Source organism: Saccopteryx bilineata, chromosome 2 (assembly GCF_036850765.1).
Source record: "Saccopteryx bilineata isolate mSacBil1 chromosome 2, mSacBil1_pri_phased_curated, whole genome shotgun sequence".
Taxonomy (NCBI): Eukaryota; Metazoa; Chordata; class Mammalia; order Chiroptera; family Emballonuridae; genus Saccopteryx; species Saccopteryx bilineata.
In genome coordinates, this window is record NC_089491.1 from 95,008,276 (window position 1) to 95,031,109 (window position 22,834).

Consider the following 22,834-nt stretch of genomic DNA (forward strand, 5'->3'; position numbering starts at 1 on the left):
AGGCATGATTGGATTGTACCACCCCACATCAAAACGGTTGGGAAAGGCCTAATCCCAAAACCAAGCCCCAGGCTACAAGGATTCTACCTGCCCACAGAGACACACATTAATATCACCTGGGCGATGGCCTCTTCGTGGGCAGCGCTGTCTTTAACAAAGTGAGCATAATATATTTTATCTGCCCAACATACTGCTTCCTCAGGGATTTCATCCCCAAGCCAGAGAAAGGAGTCCCCTCAAGGCACCGCTGGCCCCAGTGCCAGTGCCAGACTGTGGGATTGTAAGGACGGGGGAAGCAAGGGGGAAATTCTACTAGATATATGTGCAGTAGAAACTAGATGATGTAGCAGAACTTTTGGACATGCACTATAGAAGTCAACATGACACGGGGAGGAGTTTATACTTTGAAACAGGCGCAGTAAAAGCCAAAATGGTGACATGAAGGGGTAGAATCGAGCCTGGGAAAAGAATCAGATTCAACAGGGTATGAGAAACCCGGGGAAGTCCAGAAACAAGATTGGTTAAGGGTCCAACTCAGGCCCAGGATGAACCAAAAAGTAGGTTGGAGGATTTTGAATGGCAGCTTGGTTGTTACTGAGAACCAAGAAAATATATGGCATCTCAAGGCACTTGGTGCTAGAGCCAGCCCCGCCCTCTTTGTCTCCAAAGGTGTATTAATTTCCCCTAATAAAATCTTGCCACTACATATGAACTTAACCACACATTGTGATAAGATGATGAAGAATTGCAAAAATTGTTAACATTAGTATTTTAAAAGGAAAAGTCAGGCCCCCTTACCCCTCCTTTCTGAAAAGAAAAAAACCCAGAGAAAGAGATTAAAGGGGCAAAAGTTAGCAACTAATCATAGTTTAACTATAATTCTCTGGAAGGACTAAGGCCACTTGATAGACAGCAAAGAAGATAAAAGTTATCTGAAAACTTCCTCTTCCCCTTCCTTAAGATCTTTTAAAAGACAGTGTTTACATATCTTAATTAAGAATTCCTACACTGATTCTAACTCTTCCTCCACTCCTGGAGTCCTGAGAGTGACGAGGAATACCTCTAGACAAAGGGATCACGAGCCCACTCCCCTTGCTTGAAAAACCTGCATTCTGTAACATTCTATATGCTTTCTAATAATCATCCCTTTTGAAATTCTTATATATAAAACTTATAAACTAAAGCTATCCAGCCTGACCTGTGGTGGCGCAGTGGATAAAGCGTCAACCTGGAACACTGAGGTTGCTGGTTCAAAACCCTGGGCTTGCCTGGTCAAGGCACATATGGGAGTTGATGCTTCCTGCTTCTCCCCCTGTTCTCTCTGTCTCTTTCCTCTCTCACTCTCTCTCTTCAATAAAAATGGATAAATAAAATCTTTAAAAAAACAAAATAAACTAAAGCTATCCCTAACACTTTTAGCAAAGGTAATTTCAGTTAGCTTCTCTCCTTATCCTAAGCTAAAACTTTTCATTTCCCACTGTTGTGGCAACAAGGATAAGTGTAAACCTTGGAAGATTTGGGAATGAATGTCTTTAATATGTAAAATGACATTTACCACTACTGTGTTGGGTATGTAAAACATTTATCACTACTGTGTTATCTTGTAGTCTTAATGTATAGGAATGTTTTACCTTTTAATAGATCCTATAGATAAATATTGTAAGCTTATCAGTAAATGACTTTTGTATCATGCTCTCCCTCTTTTTCCCCCCAACCAAGATGTGATCATGTCTATATAACCAACCTCAGGACTATAATCAAGGCTGCACGATTTGGGTTAGCTATACCCCATGTAAGTCATATTTAGCTGGTTTATTAATAAATCTCCTCCTAGGAAAGTATGGTGGTTCCTCAAAAAACTGCAAATAGAACTACCTTATGACCCAGCAATCCCTCTACTGGGTATATACCCCAAAACCTCAGAAACATTGATACGTGAAGACACATGTAGCCCCATGTTCATTGCAGCACTGTTCACAGTGGCCAAGACATGGAAACAACCAAAAAGCCCTTCAATAGAAGACTGGATAAAGAAGATGTGGCACATATACACTATGGAATACTACTCAGCCATAAGAAATGATGACATCAGATCATTTACAGCAAAATGGTGGGATCTTGATAACATTATAAGGAGTGAAATAAGCAAAGCAGAAAAAAACAAGAACTACATGATTCCATACATTGGTGGAACATAAAATTGAGACTAAGAGACATGGACAAGAGTGTGGTGGTTACCAAGGGTGGGGGGGGGAGGGAGGACATGGGAGGGAGGGAGGGAGAGTTAGGGGGAGGGGGAGGGGCACAGAGAACTAGATAGAGGGTGACGGAGGACAATCTGACTTTGGGCGAGGGGTTTGCAACATAATTTGATGACAAAATAACCTAGACATGTTTTCTTTGAATATATGTACCCTGATTTATTAATGTCATCCCATTACCATTAATAAAAATTTATTAAAAAAAAATAAATAAATAAATAAATAAATAAATAAATAAATCTCCTCCTAAAATTTCTTCGGTATCCTGTCTTGGTGTCTCTATGTAACTCACGGATTAAAATAACATACTATATAACAATGTGTGCCTTTGAAGTTACTTTCTCTCAACATTGAAAAAGGATTTGTTTTACCAGCAATGCTATGCAGTTACATTCAGTCTCTGAGTTTGTATGGCCCTCTGTGCAGGCCTGAGTGAGCTTGTCAGGTTTAGTATGGGGTCCTTTTTTGTCCATATGGAAATGGCCAGGAATTTTGCTCTCCTCTAATATAATACCCACCTCCAAGCTCCCCTAGATAAGCATCCATGAGAGTGCTTAGAGCTATTGGCTCAGCTTTCATAAGAGGGCCTCTGACTCCCCTGATTTCTCTTTGGAAGTAAGCACTACAGAGTCTGATCCTGGTGCTGCAGTCACTTGTCAACATCAATAAGGACCCTGCCACCTACATGGTACCTGTCTTATGCTACTTTCTGTCTGCTGAGTCCTTTAAGACATGTGTTTCAAATTGTCAAAGCACATGCTGCAGGCTGATTGTGGAGTGCACTTAGAATGAGCATACACGGTGCTTCCAAAATTGCCACCGAGAACCTCTTTAAAAAGGCTTAGTCTGGCTCAGTGGATAGAGCATCAGCCCGGCATGCAGACAATCCAGCTTTGAGTCCCAGTCAGGGCACACAAGAGAAGTGACCATCTGCTTCTCTTTCTCTCCCTCTCCTCCTTCTCTCTCTCTTCTACTCTCACAGCCAGTGGCTCAATGGGTTCAAGAGTTGGCCCCAGGTACTGAGGATAGCTCAGTAGATTCGATCATTGGCCTCAGACAGGGGTTGTCAGGTGAATTTCAGCATACAGGAGTCTGTCTCACTAGCTCCCCTCCTCTCACTTAACATAAATAAATAAACAAACAAACAAATGCACACATACATACATAAATAACTCACCAAGAAATAGCCCCAGCACTAGCTCCCAACATTTCTCAGGGCAGCAGCCCATAATCACTTTATTTCCCTTTTCCAAGTGTTGTCAGAGGGACCCTCTGGCCTTCAGCATGCTGGGAGGCGGCACAGATGGAAGGCTGGAAGAACACAGAGTGAATGCTTCTACCAAAATGATCGGCTGCCAATTCTGTTCTTTGGGGTCTCACACCCTCCAAACAGAAAGAAGAGACTCCAGGAAGAAACAAGAGCCCAGTACTCCTCAGCGGAAACAAGAGTTCAGTGAAATCTGGCAAGCCTCCCTGTTCTCAAATGATTCTCAGACAATGGTAAATTGGGAAAGTGGTCCGTGTTAATTGGGAAAGTGGTCAGTGTTGAGTGGAGACAGGTGGTCTTGGCTGCAAAGCCCAATTCCTCTCTTTACAACGTGTGAAAGTGAAATACACGGAGTTGGGGAGGATTAAGATTCACCCACTTCCATAAAGTCCAACTAATGTCCCTTATCCCAGACAGGATACTGCAGTGCTTTGGTCTACGTATGCCAGAAATCCCACATTCAAATCCAGCCATGCCACTCACTGGTCAAGTGAACTGTTCGGTTACTCAGTTTCCTCATGTGTAAAATGAAGAAAATAATAATAGTATCTACTTCCTAAATTGTTATGAGCATTTACATATTCCCTGACACATTATTAGTGCTCAATAAATGTTAGCTATTATCTAGTGCTAGTGGTGATGAGTCTAAAAATCTTAAAAAACCAAAGCTTTCTACCCTTGTTTCATGAGCCAATCCAACATCTTCGTTCAGACCTTTATTTTGAGGAAATTCTTAATTTAAAGCCCCTCAAAAAGTCATGCCAGGATTAATCCATTGTGAAAACCCCTATATCACACAGCTGAAAGTTATTTCTAAAATCTGCTCCAGGCTGTATAAGATAAAGTATATTTCTTTTCCACATAAGCTTCTGGTTGCAGAAGTTCTTCCCCAGAGGCAAATTCACCAGGATTTGATGTGAAGGTTTACAAACAATGTCTACACTTTTGTAAGTTGTTCCATCAATAGTTGAAATGCTAAGTAATTCCCTTTAATTAATATATGCTAAGACAAACATTTATAATAAGATTAATTAGTGTAGCTCATTGTATTTTCCAAAGATGGTCACAACAGCATTTTCTATTACACAGGGAACAAAAGAAGAGTCAGAGTGCTTTTGCTGTTTCTTAAGTAACTTTAATTCAAAATAAGCAATATGCCAAAGTGACATATCTTGGGGCAGCCTGTCCTGAATCACATCATTAGCCTTACAGAATAAGCTAAATTTAGTTTTGTATGAGTAAACTGGCTTTGTCTGCTCTGGAAAAGTTTAATGCCAGTCTCCAGTCCTTGATTTTAAGATGAGCAAAATGGCACAAAAGTTGTATTCTGGGTGCTGTATCTGTGCCGTGGCCCTCTAGCTTCGGGGGTGATGGTGACAGTCTTCTTCTTGGTCCTCTGTGGCCTGTGCAGAACTCAGTGATTGGAATGATGCTGGATGGCCCCTCGGCCCCGTGGACTATCCAACGTTGGTGTTCTGCTTGAGGTAGTTGGTGTAACGAGTCAGGAGTAGCTTCTTGAATGCACCGCTGTAGAAGACGCACGATGGGATCAGGCTCAGAAAGCTCGCCTTAAATAGACAACAACGTGAGTGTTGGGGTGAACAAAAGACCAAGGAAGTTACTACTAAAACAAGGAAGTTACTACTAAAATGATAGTCATCATTTTAAAAAATATTTTTTCTGGCCCTGGCCGGTTGGCTCAGCGGTAGAGCGTCGCCTGGCGTACGGGGTACCCAGGTTCGATTCCCAGCCAGGGCACATAGGAGAAGCGCCCATTTGCTTCTCCACCCCCACCCCCTCCTTCCTCTCTGTCTCTCTCTTCCCCTCCCGCAGCCAGGGCTCCATTGGAGCGGGGATGGCCCGGGCGCTGGGGATGGCTCCTTGGCCTCTGCCCCAGGCACTGGAGCAGCGCCCCGGAGGGGCGGAGCATCGCCCCCTGGTGGGCGGAGCGTCGCCCCTGGTGGGCGCATGCGGGAGTCTGTCTGACTGTCTCTCCCCGATTCCAGCTTCAGAGGAATACAGAAAAAAAAAAAACTAAAAAATATTTTTTCTGACTACTGAAGTCCCAAAATTTTTTAGCACAGTCATGTGTCACTTAACGAGGAGGATACTTTCTAAGAAATGCATCATTAGATGACTTTGTCATTGTGTGCACATCCTAGAGTGCACTTTCACACACCTAGATGGTGTCTCCTGCTACACCCCTAGGCTGTGTGGGACAGCCTGTTGCGCCTAGACAACAAGCCTGCACAGCATGTTACTGCACTGAACACTGAAGGCTTTTAAACACAGTGGTATTTGTGTATCTAAATATATCTGAATATAGTAAAAGTACATTTAAATATTTTAAAGCCCTGACCCAGTAGCTCAATGGATAAAACACTGTCCTGGTGTGCCAAGGTCACAAGTTCAAGCCCTGGTCAGGGCACATACAAGATGCAATTGGTGAGTGCACCACTAGAGGGAACAACTAAGTTGAACAGCAAGTTAATGCTTCTCTCTCTTTCTCTCTTTCTACCTCCCTCTCTATTACTGTCTCCTCCCCCTTTTCTCTTTCTCAAATCAATGGGGAAATTTTTTAATTTAAAGATGGTTACAGATAAAAAAAAAAATGGTACATGTGTGTAGTGCACTTATCATGAACGGAGCTTGCAAGACTAGAAGTTGCTCTGGGTGAGTCAGTGAGTGAGAGGGTGGGGAATAGTCAGGCTAGGACAATGCTGGATGCTACTGTAATCTTTATAAACACGGTATTCTTTTTTTTAAGGAATTTATTTATTTATTTTAGAGAGGAGAGAGAGAGAACAGAAGAGAAAGAAGGGAGAGAGGAGGAGCAGGAAGCATCAACTCTCATATGTGCCTTGACCAGGGAAACCCAGGGTTTTGAACTGGCGACATCAGCATTCCAGTTCAACACTTTATCCATTGCGACACCACAGGCCAGGCATAAACACAGTATTCTAAAGCAACACTAAATTTATTTTAAAATATTTTATTTTTCAATAATAAATTGAACAGGTTACTATAACTTTACTTTGTAAACTTTTTAGTTTTTTAACTTTTAATTTTTTTGTAACAACAATTTAAAACAAACACATTATAGTTATACAAAAACATTTTCTTTTTATTCTTATCCTATAAGCTTTTTCCTATTTTTTTTATTTTTTACTTTTTAAACTTGTTTGTTAAAATCTAAGACACGAACACACATATTAGCCTAAGCATTCATGGGGTCAGGATCACTAATATCACTGTCTCCACTCCAACTCGTGTCCCTGTGGAAGGTCTTCCAGGGCAATGACAGGCACCATGTGGGCAGCTCCTGCGACAGCAGTGCGTCTCCTAGAGCACCTGCTGGAGGACCTGGCAGAGGCTCTTTTTGGGGAAGTGTCACCCCTTTGGGAAGATGTCCATGGTGGTTTGTTTAACTTGTTTCTTTTCTTTTTTATTTATTTTTTTTTATCGTAGATCTGCTTGTAAGCTGATAATGCAACATGAACATTCCTCTTTTTAAATGAAAACCTTTTGGTGTTTTTTAATCAATGAAAACCTTTATAAGGAGCTGTAAAACTTCTGCTAGACCCTTCTCTGAATCTTCTTAAAGGTTATTTTCCTTCTACTGCAGTTTCCTTTCCTCCACCTCTTCCTCAGCCATGCATTCCAATTCCAGTTCAAACAACTCCCCTTTAGTCAGTTCCTCGGGAACCACCTCTAGGAGCTCACTGTCACCTCACCCACACCCGGGGACCACAGTCTTGTTGACTTTTGCAGCCTCGTCATTCTTGGCAAACACTTTGAAGTCATTGATGAACTTCTTCCAGATGCCATTCATGGACTCCGTGGTGATCTCACCGCAAGCCCGAGCAAGGTTCCTGACGCAGTCACAGCTGTCACTTCTCCAGGATGGCGGTAGTGTTGTCCCGGGTGCAGCGGCAGCCTGGGCACAGGTGCCCCACAGGCAGTGGGCCTTAAGCGCTGTTACAACTCCTTGATCCAGTGGTTGGATCCAAGAGGTAGTATTTGGAGGGAGAAACAGCACTTTAATATTAGGATGCAGATCGGCAATAAAATCAGATGGTCTGGGGACACTGTCAACAATAAACAAAATCTTGACGTGTCCCGTGCTCTCCAAACAGTCCTTCTCCATGTTGTTGGCACAGCCACTGAGGAGGACAACCTGGAAGACGAGCTGAGTCACCCAGGACTTTCTGTGGCCCCTGGGCCCTGGCAGAGTGTGCTCACTGACATGCCTGAAGGCCCCGCGGTCCTCACTGTGCCAGGTCGCAGTGTTCCATCCACAGCCTGAGACACTGCCCCCAAGCCAGACAGCTATTCTGTCCTTAAACACCTTAGCCTCCTCGTGGATGGAAGTCCTTTCAGGCATCCATTCCAGAATAAAGACGTTTCAACCACACTGAACAGTTGCTCGGGTGAGTAACTTTCCTCCACAATCAGCTTCTCTAGAGTTTCCACAAGTTCCTCAGCTGCCTTCACATCAGCACTGGCCAAATCACCACTCACTTTCTCATTATGAAATGAATAACTCTTCTTGAACTGCTTAACATACCCAGACCTAGCAAGAAATTCAACATCACATACAAGTGCAGGCTTTTCTTTCAATAACACAAACCTTCTGCTTTGGCCAGGGTCATCGTGGCTCTGAGAGGGATACACTTCTGTGTCTGGTCTTCAACCCAGGTCATTGGAAATGTCCCATGTCTGATACAGGCCCTTCTCAGATTGTTGTCTTGTCACCTTCAATAAACAGACCCTTTAACAGCTCCTTTGTTCTCATTCTTTATGACTGTAGCTGAGGAGGAAGGGGACCTGCTTGACTGGCAAGCAATACCCGTTACTGATCTTCCACCTCCGTGGTCCTTAATCACTGTTCACTCATGGTTGGGTCAATCACTCAACGTGGCTTCCTACTGGCAACATTAACAGTGGGCTTTGTACCCTTAGGGGCCACGGTAAACAAGACAACACATGGTTCAATCAAGCACAAGAAAAAACGACTCACTCAAGAGACAAGATGTATGAGGCTGCCGCCACTGTCACGCGGCACACTGTCTACTGCAGACTTTCCATAAGTAGAAAGAGTACAGAACAGTAAATACATAAACCAGTAACACAGTACTTATTATCATCTCAAGAGATACGCTGTACAGATAACTGCACGTGCTGTGCTTGTATACAACCGGCAGCGCAGTAGCTCTGTGCACACCTGCGTCTCCACAGACACGTGAGTGATACGGTGCACTGCAACGCCATATGGCGATGAGTCACCAGGCCATAGGAACTTTGCTCCATGGTCATCTATGGGGCCACCATCCTATGTGCGGTCTGTTGTTGACAGAAGTGTAGTTATATGTGCGTGAATGTCATTGCTAGAATATAAGGGTTTTGTGACCCTTTCCCAGTAAACAAGTCACTTGTAGGATCAGCCCTGAGGAACTTCAAACTGGAGAGAAGTGTCCGTGGAAAAGCGCCACCCTCGCCCTCCCTCCCGGTGAGTACGTCCTCTTCCTGGTGCCCCTCTCCCTCCCTCCCGGTGAGCACGTCCTCTTCCTGGTGCCCCTCTCCCAGTGTTTCCGTGTTCTTTCTACCAAGGGCCTGTGAAAATGAGACGGCAGCAAAACTCAGATCTGCCTAAAATTCCAGGTGATGCCAGAAACAGAACCACACTGAAACTGTGTTTGTTTTCACTAGTAGCAAGCAGTATTCCCATCTACCGTTTCATTGTTTCATGTTTCTATTTGTGTCTAAAAGCAGCCTGGGTATGGTAAGAACTCCGGGTGCCATTGAACCTTATTTCCATATTTGATGGAGTCTGTGGTGAGCAGGAACCAGCTTGCACTGCTCACAAGAGCCACCTGTGCACACTCCTAGGTTCACGCTCTGTCGCTCTATAACAACATGTGGGAAGCTTAAAACCAACCATGGGGGAGGACTTAAATAATGGGAGTCAGCACATGTTGCCAATCAAGGTGAAATATTCCACTTGGGGGTTGCCTATGGGCCGAGCACCCAGGCCACCAACAGCCTGCACCCCTGTCCTCACTTGCTCCCAGAAAGGCGAAGTTATCAATTACCCAGATTTCATGGAGAAGGCAGCCACAGGTTTCCTCCCCGATCCTGACATAACGTAGTGACTCTTTCACAAACTCATCGGCAGTCTTGGTTATCAGGCCAGAACTGAAATGCTTTGTCATTGGGGTTGAGACTGCATATGGGGTCAGCACCTACAATGGGAGATAAAGCTGTAACACAGGAAGTCCGCCCGGCCTAAGAAGTGAGCCCCCACATCAGCACCTTTTCATTCCCCAGCTCTGTTCTTCCTGTGGAAAGCTTCAGGGTCCACAATGATAAGGGGGCGCTGACAAGGCGGAGAACTGGCCCAGAGCCGGGACCAGGCTCCGCATTTCACTTTGCCACTGACTCAGGATGAGGCCTTAGCCACATGCCACCAGGTGGCCAAGCGCACACAAAGTAATGAGGACAAGAGCCATCTCTCCGAACATGGCTGCTAGCCTTTGAAAATAAAAATGCAGGGCAAGCCCTGGCCAGTTGGCTCAGTGGTAGAACGTAGACCTGGCATGCAGGAGTCCCGGGTTTGATTCCTGGCCAGGGCACACAGGAGAGGCGCCCATCTGCTTCTCCACCCTTCCCCCTCTACTTCCTCTCTGTCTCTCTCTTCCCCTCCCGCAGCCAAGGCTCCATTGCAGCAAAGTTGACCCAGGCACTGAGGATGGCTCCGTGGCCTCTGCCTCAGGCACTAGAATGGCTCTGATTGTGGCAGAGCGACACCCCAGATGGGCAGAGCATCACCCCCTGGTGGGCATGCCGGGTGGATCCCGGTCGGGTGCATGTGGGAGTCTATCTGACTGCCTTCCCCGTTTCCAACTTAAGAAAAATAAAAATAAAAAAAAATGCAGGGTACTCAGTTAAAATGAATCCAGAAAAGCAGCCCTACAAATTTATTATAATTATGTCCCAAGTAGTCCACAGGATATACGCACGTTGAAAAATGTATTTGTTATTTATTTGAAATGCAAATTTAATTGGATGTCCTGTATTTTATCTGGCAACCCTATCTCAGAATTTTATTTCTAACATATATAGCCAAAGTTAGGGCAATTTAACACACCTGGGTCCCCACTTTCACATTTCAGTTAGGAGCCAGGAATAGCACAAAGCTCATGATCTTTCCTGTTGTGGTAAGAAAATAAACAACCACACATTGCACCCTCCCAGTATGACACCATGTTCCCACCCATGGCATCACCAGCTGGGGGCCTGGCATGAGGCTCCACGACGGGGCTCCTTACTCGATTCCCGGACACAGAGACCTGGCATCCTCAGAGAGGAAAAAGGTCCATGCTTGTTTTCTTGGTTTTATTTTTCTTTACATCACATTTGCAATTTTCATCATATCATATTTCCTTCACATAACATTTGAAATGATGTTTTTCATGATTGAGTCTAATTATACAATTGAATGCAATTATTAATTTGTGTAACACTTTTCTACAAAGATCTCAAAGTGTTACTCTTAGAGAGATATAGAAACATCTATTTCCAACCACAGTTTCCAAGTTGGGAAATAATAAGTATTTTCATTTCTACAGTGAAATTTGATTGACAAAACACCTTATTGTAGAACATAGAAACTCAATAAATAGCGGTGAAACTTGCATACTTGTTTATTCATAGATCTTTATAATAACCTAGAGAAGTGAGCAGGTATTGTAAACCCTTTCTACAGATGGGGAAACTGAGGCTCACAGAGTTTAAGCAGGTTTTCCAGGATCACACAGGTGGTAAGTGGCAGAACTGGGATTTGAAAATGAAACTCAGGTCTACAGTACATATGTTCTTGTCCATTTAACAGATACTTATTGAGCTCTAATTACATAGTGTTGGGAGAGGGCAGTGGTGTTGAAAGGTCAGGGAGTCTTCTCACCTTCCCAAACTTGCTGGGAGAGCAGCTCCACGGCTTTGACATCAGGAAGGATTCGCCTCCCTAACTGCCTCCTCCCAACCCTGCTGCTCCTTGGAGCCACTAACTTGGCAGTCACAGCATCTCTGGAGCACAAGTACCAAGATCAAGATGATGCTGAGACTGTCACATGGCAAGTAACCAAGTAGCTCTGGTAATCATTAGTGTTGCCCACCAAATATTTCTAGTTCCTGTTTCCTCTAGACACGTGACAGAATCGCACTTCCTGGACCCTTGCGTTTGGGTGGGACCATGTGACCAGATCTGGCCAGTGAGCATGAGCAAAAGTGACATGTGTCCTTTCTGAGCCAGAGCCCTTAATTAGCAAAGCAAGATCCTCTATATCTCCTACCACGTTTTCTCTGGTACGTCACCTGACGTATCCGAGATGGCAGCTGCTCCGTCAGCCTGGGTCCCTGTGTCACTACAGTGAGCGAGTTCCCTCTGGCAGCTCATAGTGAACACGCATCATGAGTGAGAAATAAATCTCCATGGTGTTACGTCACTGAGATTTTAAGGGTTATTTTTTACTGCAGCGAACAGCTTATATGGGGTAGCACCTCTGCAAAAGGAATCTGTCTTCAGCTGGGAGTTGGAAGGTGGATAGGAAGGAAAAATATCTGGTAGGTGAGACTTTAGTTCGAGGGGCAAAGAACAGCACTGTGGTCTAGTGGCATGGCTATTACAGTTACTCACTGTGGGGGGAAGTCAATGTTATTTGCAAAGGTCTCACCAATAACTCACATCTGCCTTTGACTAAGCTTTGCCCTATAGCTGCTTAATTGATAAGAACAGTCACCTGCGATGGTCTTGCCTGAGTGTTTTAATTGAAAATCAGAATGCACACCAACAATTTTAAAGATATCACTGTGAGTGTGCCTTTTCCATTTCTAATGGTGTGTCATACAACCTCTTCCCAAACAACATCAACAAGAAAAATCCCTGTAAACTTTTAATTCCTGGTTCTAGAAACCACTTAACTCTGCTGCTGAGCCAACCATGTGCATATCACTGACATCTCAGGTGTCACATTGCTCAGCCTACAGAAGCAGTGACAACCCGATCTGATTACAGTTAGGACGAGGAGGCCTCCACAGCGGGTCTGCCGCGGTTGGTGAAAGGGGAAGCAGAGCCCCTCTTCCCAACTGCTCAGGACCCAGGGTGTGAGGGTCTCTGTGGCCCCTCACAGACGAGCAGCTGCAAGGGCAGCACCCCCACTGCCCCAGCAGGGACGAGAGCCCAGTGCTGTCTTGCTCCCTCTCCACCATCCGTCCCTCCTGAGCCTCCTCCTGTACCTGCATTGGAAAGTCAAGGACGGTCAACAAGACCCCAATTTCTGATGCAGGATCAGGTAGCAAGAGGGTCGACAGCGTTCCTGGGCACTCACCCCCGTGCCCCATTTCCTGCCCCTGCACCCAGGGCCTGGGCCAGGGTGGCAGCAGACAGAACCGTGATAGCACAGCCGCCACCACACTGGCCGCAGGAACTCTCCCAGTGTCATCCAGACTACCTGCCCGGTCTGCACACAGCCTCCAGTCCTGCAGGGGGCAGTGGCCCCGGCTCCGTGTGGATCTGGGGTTCCTATTGGGGGGAGGGGCTCAGAACTATTCTCCTCACCTGGATGGTGATCCCTCTCGCTTGGTATTCTGCGCGCAGAGCCTTGGAGAACGTGCACACGAAAGCCTGGACAGGAAGGAGAACAAACACCTCAGGACCCAGCGCTGGCTTCTCCAGAGGAACCAACCACTCTGATTGCAACGGGCACCACGAGGGCGCTACCACTTTATCTTAAAGTGCAGAGGCTTATCTTGATAAAGGAAAGCTAGGACTTCATTTCTTGGACTGGAAGATCCCCTTCAATCAGTGGGAACATACAGTTTGGGATAAATACACCTCGGGCCACTGCACATAAATGACCCGACCCAGGGGGACCCGTCCCCTGTGTAGAGCACCCCTCCCCCGAGAGTTTGCTGTGAAGACCAGGGCCTGGGGACACCTGTGGGGCCTCCAGGGCAGGAAGGAAACTGTGTGTTACTTGCTGGCCGGAAGGCAGCAGGGCGCCCAGGCGGGGAGGTGAGTGAGGGCTGGAGGCGGGGCTGCGCCTGCCCTGCGGTGCCGCTGCAGGACCCCGTCAGCGGGGAGCAGCGCCTTTGTCTCACTGGCACCCAGACACCTGCCGACTGGCTCTGACCCATCCATAGAAGAGTGCCTCCTGGCAGCCTGTCCACCGACTGGCCAGATGACCAAAGGAAAATGCCAACTGGGAGAAAGAAGAGGGAGAAGGAGACTCGAGCCACGTGCTGTCACTCACCTTGGAAGCCGAGTACAGGGAGTACAGAGGCCAGGGGAAGAGGGCCACCCCAGAGGAAATGTTCAAGATGAGCCCTTTCCGCCTAAAAGGCAGAAGCACAAAGTCGTCAGTTGCTTTGCCACCTGACCGCACCTTGGGAAGGAAGATGACAAAGAGGCTCCGGTGAACGCGGAACCCCATCCTCCCTCGCCGCGCGTGCTCGGAGTCCTGTGACTGGGAACCAGTTCTGCGGCAGCGAAGGTTCCCCCACAGAATGCAGGAACCAGCTGAGCTCAGACAAGATGGGGAAGACATCCTGCTCTCTCAGCTGTGGCCACAGGAGCGCCAGGTCCCCTCTGACTCTTAAAGATGACCCACAAGACAGATGTGTGTCCTGAGTGGAATCCCACAACCCGTCATCTGCTCACACGGACACCCCACACCAGCCTTTAGGGCCCTTATTATCCTTTTGAAATTTAATCTCTTTAATCCATTCCTGTGAGTCAGTTTAATTCAGGAAAACCAAGAAACTACATGTTAGAATACAAGACCAAGCCCCTCTTCCTCTAGAGAAGATAAAACTATCGGGCATTTGCTTTTAATGAACAGCATCTGAAAGAAAACAGCCCCCAAATGGGTGTTGTAATAGGGTGATACAGACATGGAATAAATGGAGGCGCTCTCGGTAGTAATTTTCACCAGATATTGGAGTATTTGTTCTGACAAGAGCTGAAACTCATTATAACAAAGAGATGGTATTGGTCTCAGGCCAACTTCTGAAGTTTCTTTTATGCTCAACAGAAGTTAGCATTTGTAATACAATGTGTGCTGAGTCTGCTGTTCTCTCCTCCCTCAAGTGTACACTACATTTGACCTTCGAATATGCTTCTCAGCTTGCAAAGCCAGCGGGGCCCAGAATGTTGTTTTTCTCCTGGAACCTCCATGTCCTTTCATCACAGTTTTATCATTTGTTCAAGCAGCAGCCAGCTGAGCCCTGGGCCTCCCAGTCTCCAAGTACACTGACTGCCCGGCCAGGGAAACCATGTGGCTCCACGCCTTTTTTTTTTTTTTGTATTTTTCTGAAGCTGGAAACGGGGAGGCAGTCAGACAGACTCCCACATGCGCCCGACCAGGATCCACCCGGCACACCCACCAGGGGGCGATGCTCTGCCCATCTGGGGCATTGCTCCGTCACAACTAGAGCCATTCTAGCACCTGAGGCAGAGGCCACAGAGCCATCCTCAGCACCCGGGCCAACTTTGCTCCAATGGAGCCTTGGCTGCGGGAGGGGAAGAGAGAGACAGAGAGGAAGAAGAGGGGGAGGGGTGGAGAAGCAAATGGGTGCTTCTCCTGTGTGCCCTGGCCGGGAATCGAACCCAGGCCCCCTGCATGCCAGGCCGATGCCTACCACTAAGCCAACCGACCAGGGCTCCACACTTTTTCAAAAAAAGGCTTTACCTTGATTCCATGTGTTGCAGAATTAGCTGTGTCATCTGTAAGAGAAGGGCAGAGTTAAGCCTCGACAAAGGAACCGGACAGCGATGGGCAGTGCGACGGAGAAGCGGGTGCAAGAGGAAGCGGAGAACGACTGCAGCCGCTCAGGTGGCCCTGGGACCCGCTGACACCTGCTGGAGGTGATCCTGGCAACACTGGGTCTGGCTGGAACCCACAGGAGGCAGCCTGGACAAAGTGCTCAGAAGCCTGAAAAATGAGTGAAAACCTGTGGAAATGGGCTTCTGGCCGTGGATCAGCACTGAGGCTCCCAGCATGCTTCACTCTGGGAGATAGGCAACAGTGGGCTGCTCGTCATAAACCCTGGCCCTGAGCTAGGATCCGGGGCCATCAGGAAACCACATAAGTGTCCATAGGCATCTCAAGTACAAGGGTTGAGATGGAGGACATCTGTCCACTCAACAGCAGCCACATAAGCAACTTGTAGGTGGTCTGTGAAACAGTCCTCTAGACAGAATTGTCTGTTGGAATTACTGCAGTATTGAGAAGTCCCTTCCTCCTCCCAACCTTCTTCCCCCAAAGAGGTCTTGTTTGCAGCTACTGGAGCTTAAACATCCCATTAAAAGAGCGTTTCACATCATAACTATAAGGCACACATTTTAAGAACTATGGAGGAGGCAACTGTGTGGACTAAAATGTTCTCAAAGTACATTTGAGTGGAATCAGGCCGTGTCTGGGAGCAGCCTGGGGACAGAGAAGAACCAGATGGATGGGGAGAGGCAGAAAAATAATCAGACCAGGGCCCAGAAGACAAGTCTTGCTTATTTCCTCATGTTGTCCAGGAGCTCTGTGGAAACTTTAGTAGGCTGTGTCCCTGCCCCCACTCCCAGTTCATCAGCCAGGCCCTTAAGCCCATTCAGGGGTCTCCAGAGCAAAACTGTCACTGCTCAGGGTCAGTGGCAGGAACGGGGGTGTTGGGGGTGCTCCCTAGAACCCACGGCACTGCCTCCTGAAACCCTGGATTTTAAGGGAGACGAGAGAAGGATAAGGGCTAGATTGTGCCATCACCCTTCCTTGCTTTCTCCAACACCACTGAAATGGTCACTGGGGCCCACCAGCATGTGCTCAAAATTTCCCAGATAAATTCATTAGCTTCACTGGACTAGCAATCCCAATTACAGAGGTGACATCAGACTTTGTGAGTCTCTGTCACTAAGCTCCCAGTATTTAGTCTCCGATCTCACCTCCCCTTTGCTCTGAACTCATCTCCCCTCTCTGCCCTTGACAGAGATCGCTATTTCCAGATGACTCCTTTGGAATAGTTGATACTTGTCATGACTCCAACCAGCATGGACAACTGTGGATGGCATATTTACAAGCTAACCTCTGGTGTGTTTTCTCTGTTATTTAGGGAATTTGGTGTCTAGCAATATATAAAATAACTTTTTAGTAAATCAAAGCATTTCTTTGCTAAAGGAATCAGAGGATTATCGAATACATTTGGGAAGACCTGTGATCAAATGGACCAAGCCTGAAAGATCAATGTGTAAAATACTGTGAAAAATCTTAGTGTTAAGGCTGCCAAGAACAGTTGGACATGCAGAACTTACAATTGCATCAGCTGGGAGTTTCAAAAAGCCATTGATTGCTCCACATAAAAGAATGTGTATACCAATAAAAACTTAGTGGGAAACTACAAAATACCAAGATTCTTACAGAAAAACAACCAACAGTTAAAATAATTTTTTTCAACCCAACTTATCCATCTGAAAAAAAATGGGGGGGGGGGGTCTTCTCAACATTCATCCCCTCTCCCTAGGTTGAGAGCAATGGATTTTCCTTTGGGAAAGCAGTCCTCCACTGCCAGTCCATGACTTCAAGGTGGGACCGAGACTTCTGCTGCTCCCCAACCAGGGTCCCGGATCCATGAAATCAGGAATCATGCCTGATCCTCTGCTGCAGTTCCCTGGGCTTAACTGAAGGGTCACAAGGGCCTCCGTGGGCATTGCGAATTTTGTGTACTGAGCCAGCTGTTGGGTAAGTGGGGTTGAAAGCCCAGCAGTAGCTCACAAGCCATTTAGAGGGCTCTTGACATACAGAAGAAAGGAAAACACAGTGTTTACACATCAGTACCATCTACTCACCACGCAGCAGGTTGTGGCCACTCTTAAGCAACACTTTTCCCCAAATTTTCTGCCCACCAGGGGGCGCCTTTTTTATTATTCACTTCAGGACACAGAGTAGGACAGCTTTGTGGTAGTGGAGTCTAAGTGCTTGTGCGGAATGGCACCTAACACAACACTTAGTCCAACACTTTTATTAGCAGATGAAGAATCTGAAATTCGAGGGAGTTAAATAGCATGCCCAATGCTGCCCAGCTAACTGTAACTGAATAGGGATCAGAAATACCTATGAGCATGAACTTCAACAAATATTTATTGAACAAGAGTCCACAAGACCCACACTGTGCCCTCTGTCTTTTTTTTTCACACAGAGTGAGTTTTTCTCTATTCACAAGAATAGGATCAAAAGAAAGTATTAAATATTTTTTAAAAGTCACCTTGGAATCCAGAATGGGTTCAGCGTTGTCAGGTCTAATGTGTTCTGACATATGACAACACTGAATGCAGAAATAGGATTCAGACACTAGGGAGAATGAGTCTATCACCGTACTTGATGAAAACAGAACAAGACAATTAAAAGGTTTCTATTGTACACGACTTCCCAATTAAATCCAGTTCATTTTCAGAGAATTCTACTTCCACAGGGAAAGGGCCAGTTCTCCTGTGTTGCCACATTTCAATAGCTGCTACATTTTAATGCATTTAGTACATATGTTGATCACATACCTTCACTACTGAGGTGATGTTACAATGGATGAGGCTCTGTAATAAATAACCATAATCACAGATCAGCCAGATCACTTGAAAAATTCTCTTGAAATGCAGTCAGTGCTAAAGAATCACACAGTGGGCAAAGTGCACGTCTGAGCTGTTCCTTCACTCGCTTAGCCAGCAGATTAGTCTCCTAATTGATGTTCAGCAAGTGTGCACTGGAACTGGGAGACATCCGACATCATGCTACAGTTCTCTAAAGTGTGGTCTCGAATAGAAGTCAATTGAGAGTTTCCTCAACAACTTAGAGCCATATGGACACTGTTTTTCAAAGGGAGAGAATTAATTTCCAGCTGGAGGAAGAGAGGTCAGCATGTGTGGGTCTAGAAGAAGACAACATAAGCCCTGGCCAGTTGGTTCAGCAATAGAACATTGGCCTAGCATGTGGATGTCGTGGGTTCGATTCCTGGCCAGGGAACACAGGAAAGGTGACCATCTGCTCCTCTACCACGCCCCCTCTCCATTCTCTCTATCTCTCTCTTCCCTTCCTGCAGCCATGGCTCGGTTGGAACAAGTTGGCACAGGGTGCTGAGGATGGCCCCATGGCCTCTGCCTTAGGTGCTGAAGTGGCTTGGTTGCTGAGCAACAGAGCAGCAGCCCCAGATGGGCAGAGCATCACCCCATAAGGGGCTTGCCAGATAGATCCTGGCTGGGGTGCATGTGGGAGTCCATCTCTCTGCCTCCCCACTTCTCACTTAAGAAAAAATAAATAAAAAAGAAGACAACAACATAGAGAATAGAAAGATTAATGGTTGTACAATGTAACAGAGAGGTTCTGGGCTACAGAGGTCAGATAAAGAAATTACTAGAATCATCCAAGACAGACAGAGAGGAACAGAAGGACAGAAACAGGCACAAATACAGACATAATTAGAGAAAGAGAAGCAGGAATGGAATCTGCTTAATGGAGGCACACATATTCCTGCCAGAAGCAAGGACCACAGGTCTAGACATATGGCCAAGAAGGGGTTTGGCAAGGATGTGCAGTGATGTCCAAGCAATCTGGAATTCTATTCCCATGCAGTAGACTCAGAGCTGACATGGGACCATTGCAATCCCTGCAGAATCAGAGAAAGGAAATGTGACAGCCTGCTCAGAAGTAGTAGAACCCCATGACTTCAAAGATCAGGGCCTTCAAAGACATAACAAATAGTACCTTCAAGGTCTGCTCAATGCATAACAAATGTTCTCATGACCAATGGTAGCCATGGGTCTGAGCCAAGCTTGCTGAACTTCCAATACCCCAACCGCAGACCTGTCCCGCTTGCACACACAACTGTACATTTTTCAGGCAGTATTACCCCTTATAAAGCAGAGCACAGGGTCCCAAAAGACTGGGCCAGTAGGAAGGTAAGTTTTGATGTGTAGAGAAGGGGAAAGATGACTATATCCTAGATGACCATGAACTCTGGTACCCTTCTCTGCGTGTCAAGTGCTAAGATGAAAAAAAGGGAAGCCTCCAGGCATTGACCAGGAATACAGAATTTTGCCCAGACACCCTTCCCAGGCCCCAGTGAGGATCCAGCCAGGGAACCCAGTACCTGGTGAGAGGACTTCATCCACAGAAAGCACAGACATACCTGGATGACATCTGGTGTGTTAAGGAAATCGCTTGGGAGAAGACTTGGAAGCATTCCAACATTATTGACTGACAGGGAGAGACAAGACAGAAAGATGTCAGAAGAGCTGGTGGCAGATGTGTAGTGAGAGCATTAAAAACAGTCATATTCAACCTGGGATGGCTGGCTCAGTGGTAGAGCATTGGCCCAATGTGTGGATGTCCTGGGTTCAATTCTAGGTCAGGACACACAAGAGAAGCAACCATCACCTCTCCACCCATACCCCTCTCTCTTCTCTTTCTTTTTCTCTCTTTCTCTCTCTTTCCTTCCTGCAGCCACGGCTCAATTAGTTCAAGCGCATCAGCCCCAGGCACTGAGGATGGCTCCATGGAGCTTCTACCTCAGGCACTAAAAATAGCTTGGTTGTTAGCATGGCCCTAGATGGGCAGAGCATCAGCCCCAGATCGGGGTTGCCGGGTGGATCCAGATTGGGGTGCATACGGGAGTCTGTCTATCTCCCTTGGAAAAGAAGAAAAATAATAGTCATATTCAACCCAAAAATTCTTGGAAAGTTTTTTTTTTTTTTTTTTTTGTATTTTTCTGAAGCTGGAAACGGGGAGAGACAGTCAGACAGACTCCCGCATGCGCCTGACTGGGATCCACCCGGCACGCCCACCAGGGGCGACGCTCTGCCCACCAGGGGGCGTCACTCTGCTGCGACCTGGGGCAGAGGCCAAGGAGCCATCCCCAGCGCCCGGGCCATCTCTGCTCCAATGGAGCCTTGGCTGCGGGAGGGGAAGAGAGAGACAGAGAGGAAGGAGGGGGGGGGGTGAAGAAGCAAATGGGCGCTTCTCCCATGTGTCCTGGCCGGGAATCGAACCCGGGGCCCCGCACGCCAGGCCGACGCTCTACCGCTGAGCCAACCGGCCAGGGCCAGGAAAGTTTTTTTAAGGAAATTTGTAACGAGAGATTTATATACAAGGTTGATCACTGCAACATGATTTGATAACAGTGAGGCAATTTGAGAGGAAAAAATGGTGATCTAATAATAAGAAGCACATTAAGTGGACGATGATGCAGCCACATGGTAAAATGCAATGCAGCCACTCAAAACTATAGTTGCTTAGAGTTTTAAAGACATGGAAAAACATTTGTGATATGGCTTTTCAAAATGTTATAAAATAGTATGTAAATTTAAGCTCGGTTTTGAAAATATGTGTAAATATGTAAAATACATGTAAATATATGAAAATATATATCTAAATGGATATGCACCAAAATGTTTTCTCACAGTCGGGATTTTAAGAAATCCATAATTCTTTTATGTGCTTCTATACTTTTTCCAGGTGTTTGTTTGTTTTGTTTTTGCAGTGATATGTTTTACATTTTTTTTAGTAAAAATGCATAATTAGTTATTTTTTAAATCAGCAGGAAGTTTAGAAATCAAATCTTCCATGCACAATACAAACACTGTACTGTGTATGTAGTTAAAAAATAGCTTGTTTATAAATCATCACAGAAAAAATACTATCTTGTTTCCTGAATAACAGAGTCAATTCTCCAATAACTACACTGACTTGCTGTTTTCATGGACCAATCACAGCAATGTTTGCTAAATGAGTTCCTTTAGGCCACAGTTTCTGAGACTCCCTCTTCCTGACAAATGTCAATATTAGTTCAGCAAAAGAAAATTCATTTTAATATTAAGAAACATGGTTGGGAAGGTTGTGATATGCATATTGGATATATCCTAAAGCAATACATAGATCTGTTAATCAGTAACGTCTCTTGAAGAATTGAGCTTTGAAAGATTTTTTTTTTTTTTGTATTTTTCTGAAGCTGGAAACGGGGAGGCAGTCAGACAGACTCCCGCATGCGCCCGACCAGGATCCACCCGGCATGCCCACCAGGGGGCAATGCTCTGCCCATCCAGGGTGTCGCTCCGTCGCGACCAGAGCCACTCTAGCGCCTGGGGCAGAGGCCAAGGAGCCATCCCCAGCGCCTGGGCCATCTTTTGCTCCAATGGAGCCTCAGCTACGGGAGGGGAAGAGAGAGACAGAGAGAAAGGGGGGGTGAAGGAGCAGATGGGCGCCTCTCCTGTGTGCCCTGGCTGGGAATCGGACCCGGGACTTCCTCATGCCAAGCCGATGCTCTACCACTGTGCCAACCGGCCAGGGCCTAGAACTGAGCTTTAATATTCATTTAATTCTATAGATTAAAATACAGTTATGGGTTAAGTTTAAGTTACCATGCAATACTCATGAGTCACTAAGATTATTATTTCACTAACGTATTACAACAAGCTTTGAATTTTGCAATTTACATACCTAAAATTCCAATGTCTAAGCCTTTAAGTTCTTCTTTAATATACTCATAGATGTTGTCCTTGGTAAAATCTGCTTGTATAATTTTTACCTTACTTCCTGTAGTGCTCTCTGCATTAGAGACAATAGTTATTCTTTAATCAGCAGGAGTCACATCCCCCACTTGCCCGTGAAGTTCCTCCCTGCCTCCCCGCACTCCCATACAACCTGAGCAGACATTTCAGCAAATCCATCACCCCACTGGAAACACAAAACGGCCCCGGGTAAATGCTAGGCTGTGCTGGAAGATCAGTGAATGTGGTTTCTGTGTGAGTCTAAGAGTTACTACAGTAACAAGTATATGCTTAAAACAGATTTTTTTTTAATATATTTTTCTGAAGCTGGAAATGGGGAGAGACAGTTAAACAGACTCCCGCATGCGCCCGACCGGGATCCACCTGGCACGCCCACCAGGGGGTGATGCTCTGCCCTTCCGGGGCGTCGCTCCGCCGCGACCAGAGCCACTCTAGCGCCTGGGGCAGAGGCCAAGGAGCCATCCCCAGTGCCCGGGCCATCCTTGTTCCAATGGAGCCCCGGCTGCGGGAGGGGAAGAGAGAGATAGAGAGGAAGGGGAGGTGGAGAAGCAAATGGGCGCTTATCCTATGTGCCCTGGCCGGGAATCAAACCCGGGTCCCCCGCACGCCAGTCCGACGCTCTACCGCTGAGCCAACCGGCCAGGGCCTCAAAACAGATTTAATGCACTGATTCTCAGAGTGAGGTCCATAGACCACAGCATCAGAGTTACCGGC

At 46.3% G+C, this 22,834-nt stretch overlaps 1 protein-coding gene across 1 annotated transcript in view; it reads right to left on the reverse strand.

The window, feature by feature from the left end:
* Positions 1-4,822: 4,822 nt before the first annotated feature.
* The window catches only part of LOC136322271 (17-beta-hydroxysteroid dehydrogenase type 3-like), a 53,276-nt gene continuing 35,264 nt past the window's right edge, over positions 4,823-22,834 (reverse strand). The window contains 9 exon segments of the mRNA XM_066254372.1: positions 4,823-4,892; positions 4,894-5,096; positions 9,621-9,770; positions 13,145-13,210; positions 13,839-13,920; positions 15,276-15,310; positions 18,119-18,154; positions 19,744-19,811; positions 22,050-22,157. Of these exon segments, the coding sequence (XP_066110469.1) occupies positions 4,823-4,892; positions 4,894-5,096; positions 9,621-9,770; positions 13,145-13,210; positions 13,839-13,920; positions 15,276-15,310; positions 18,119-18,154; positions 19,744-19,811; positions 22,050-22,157 (818 nt within the window).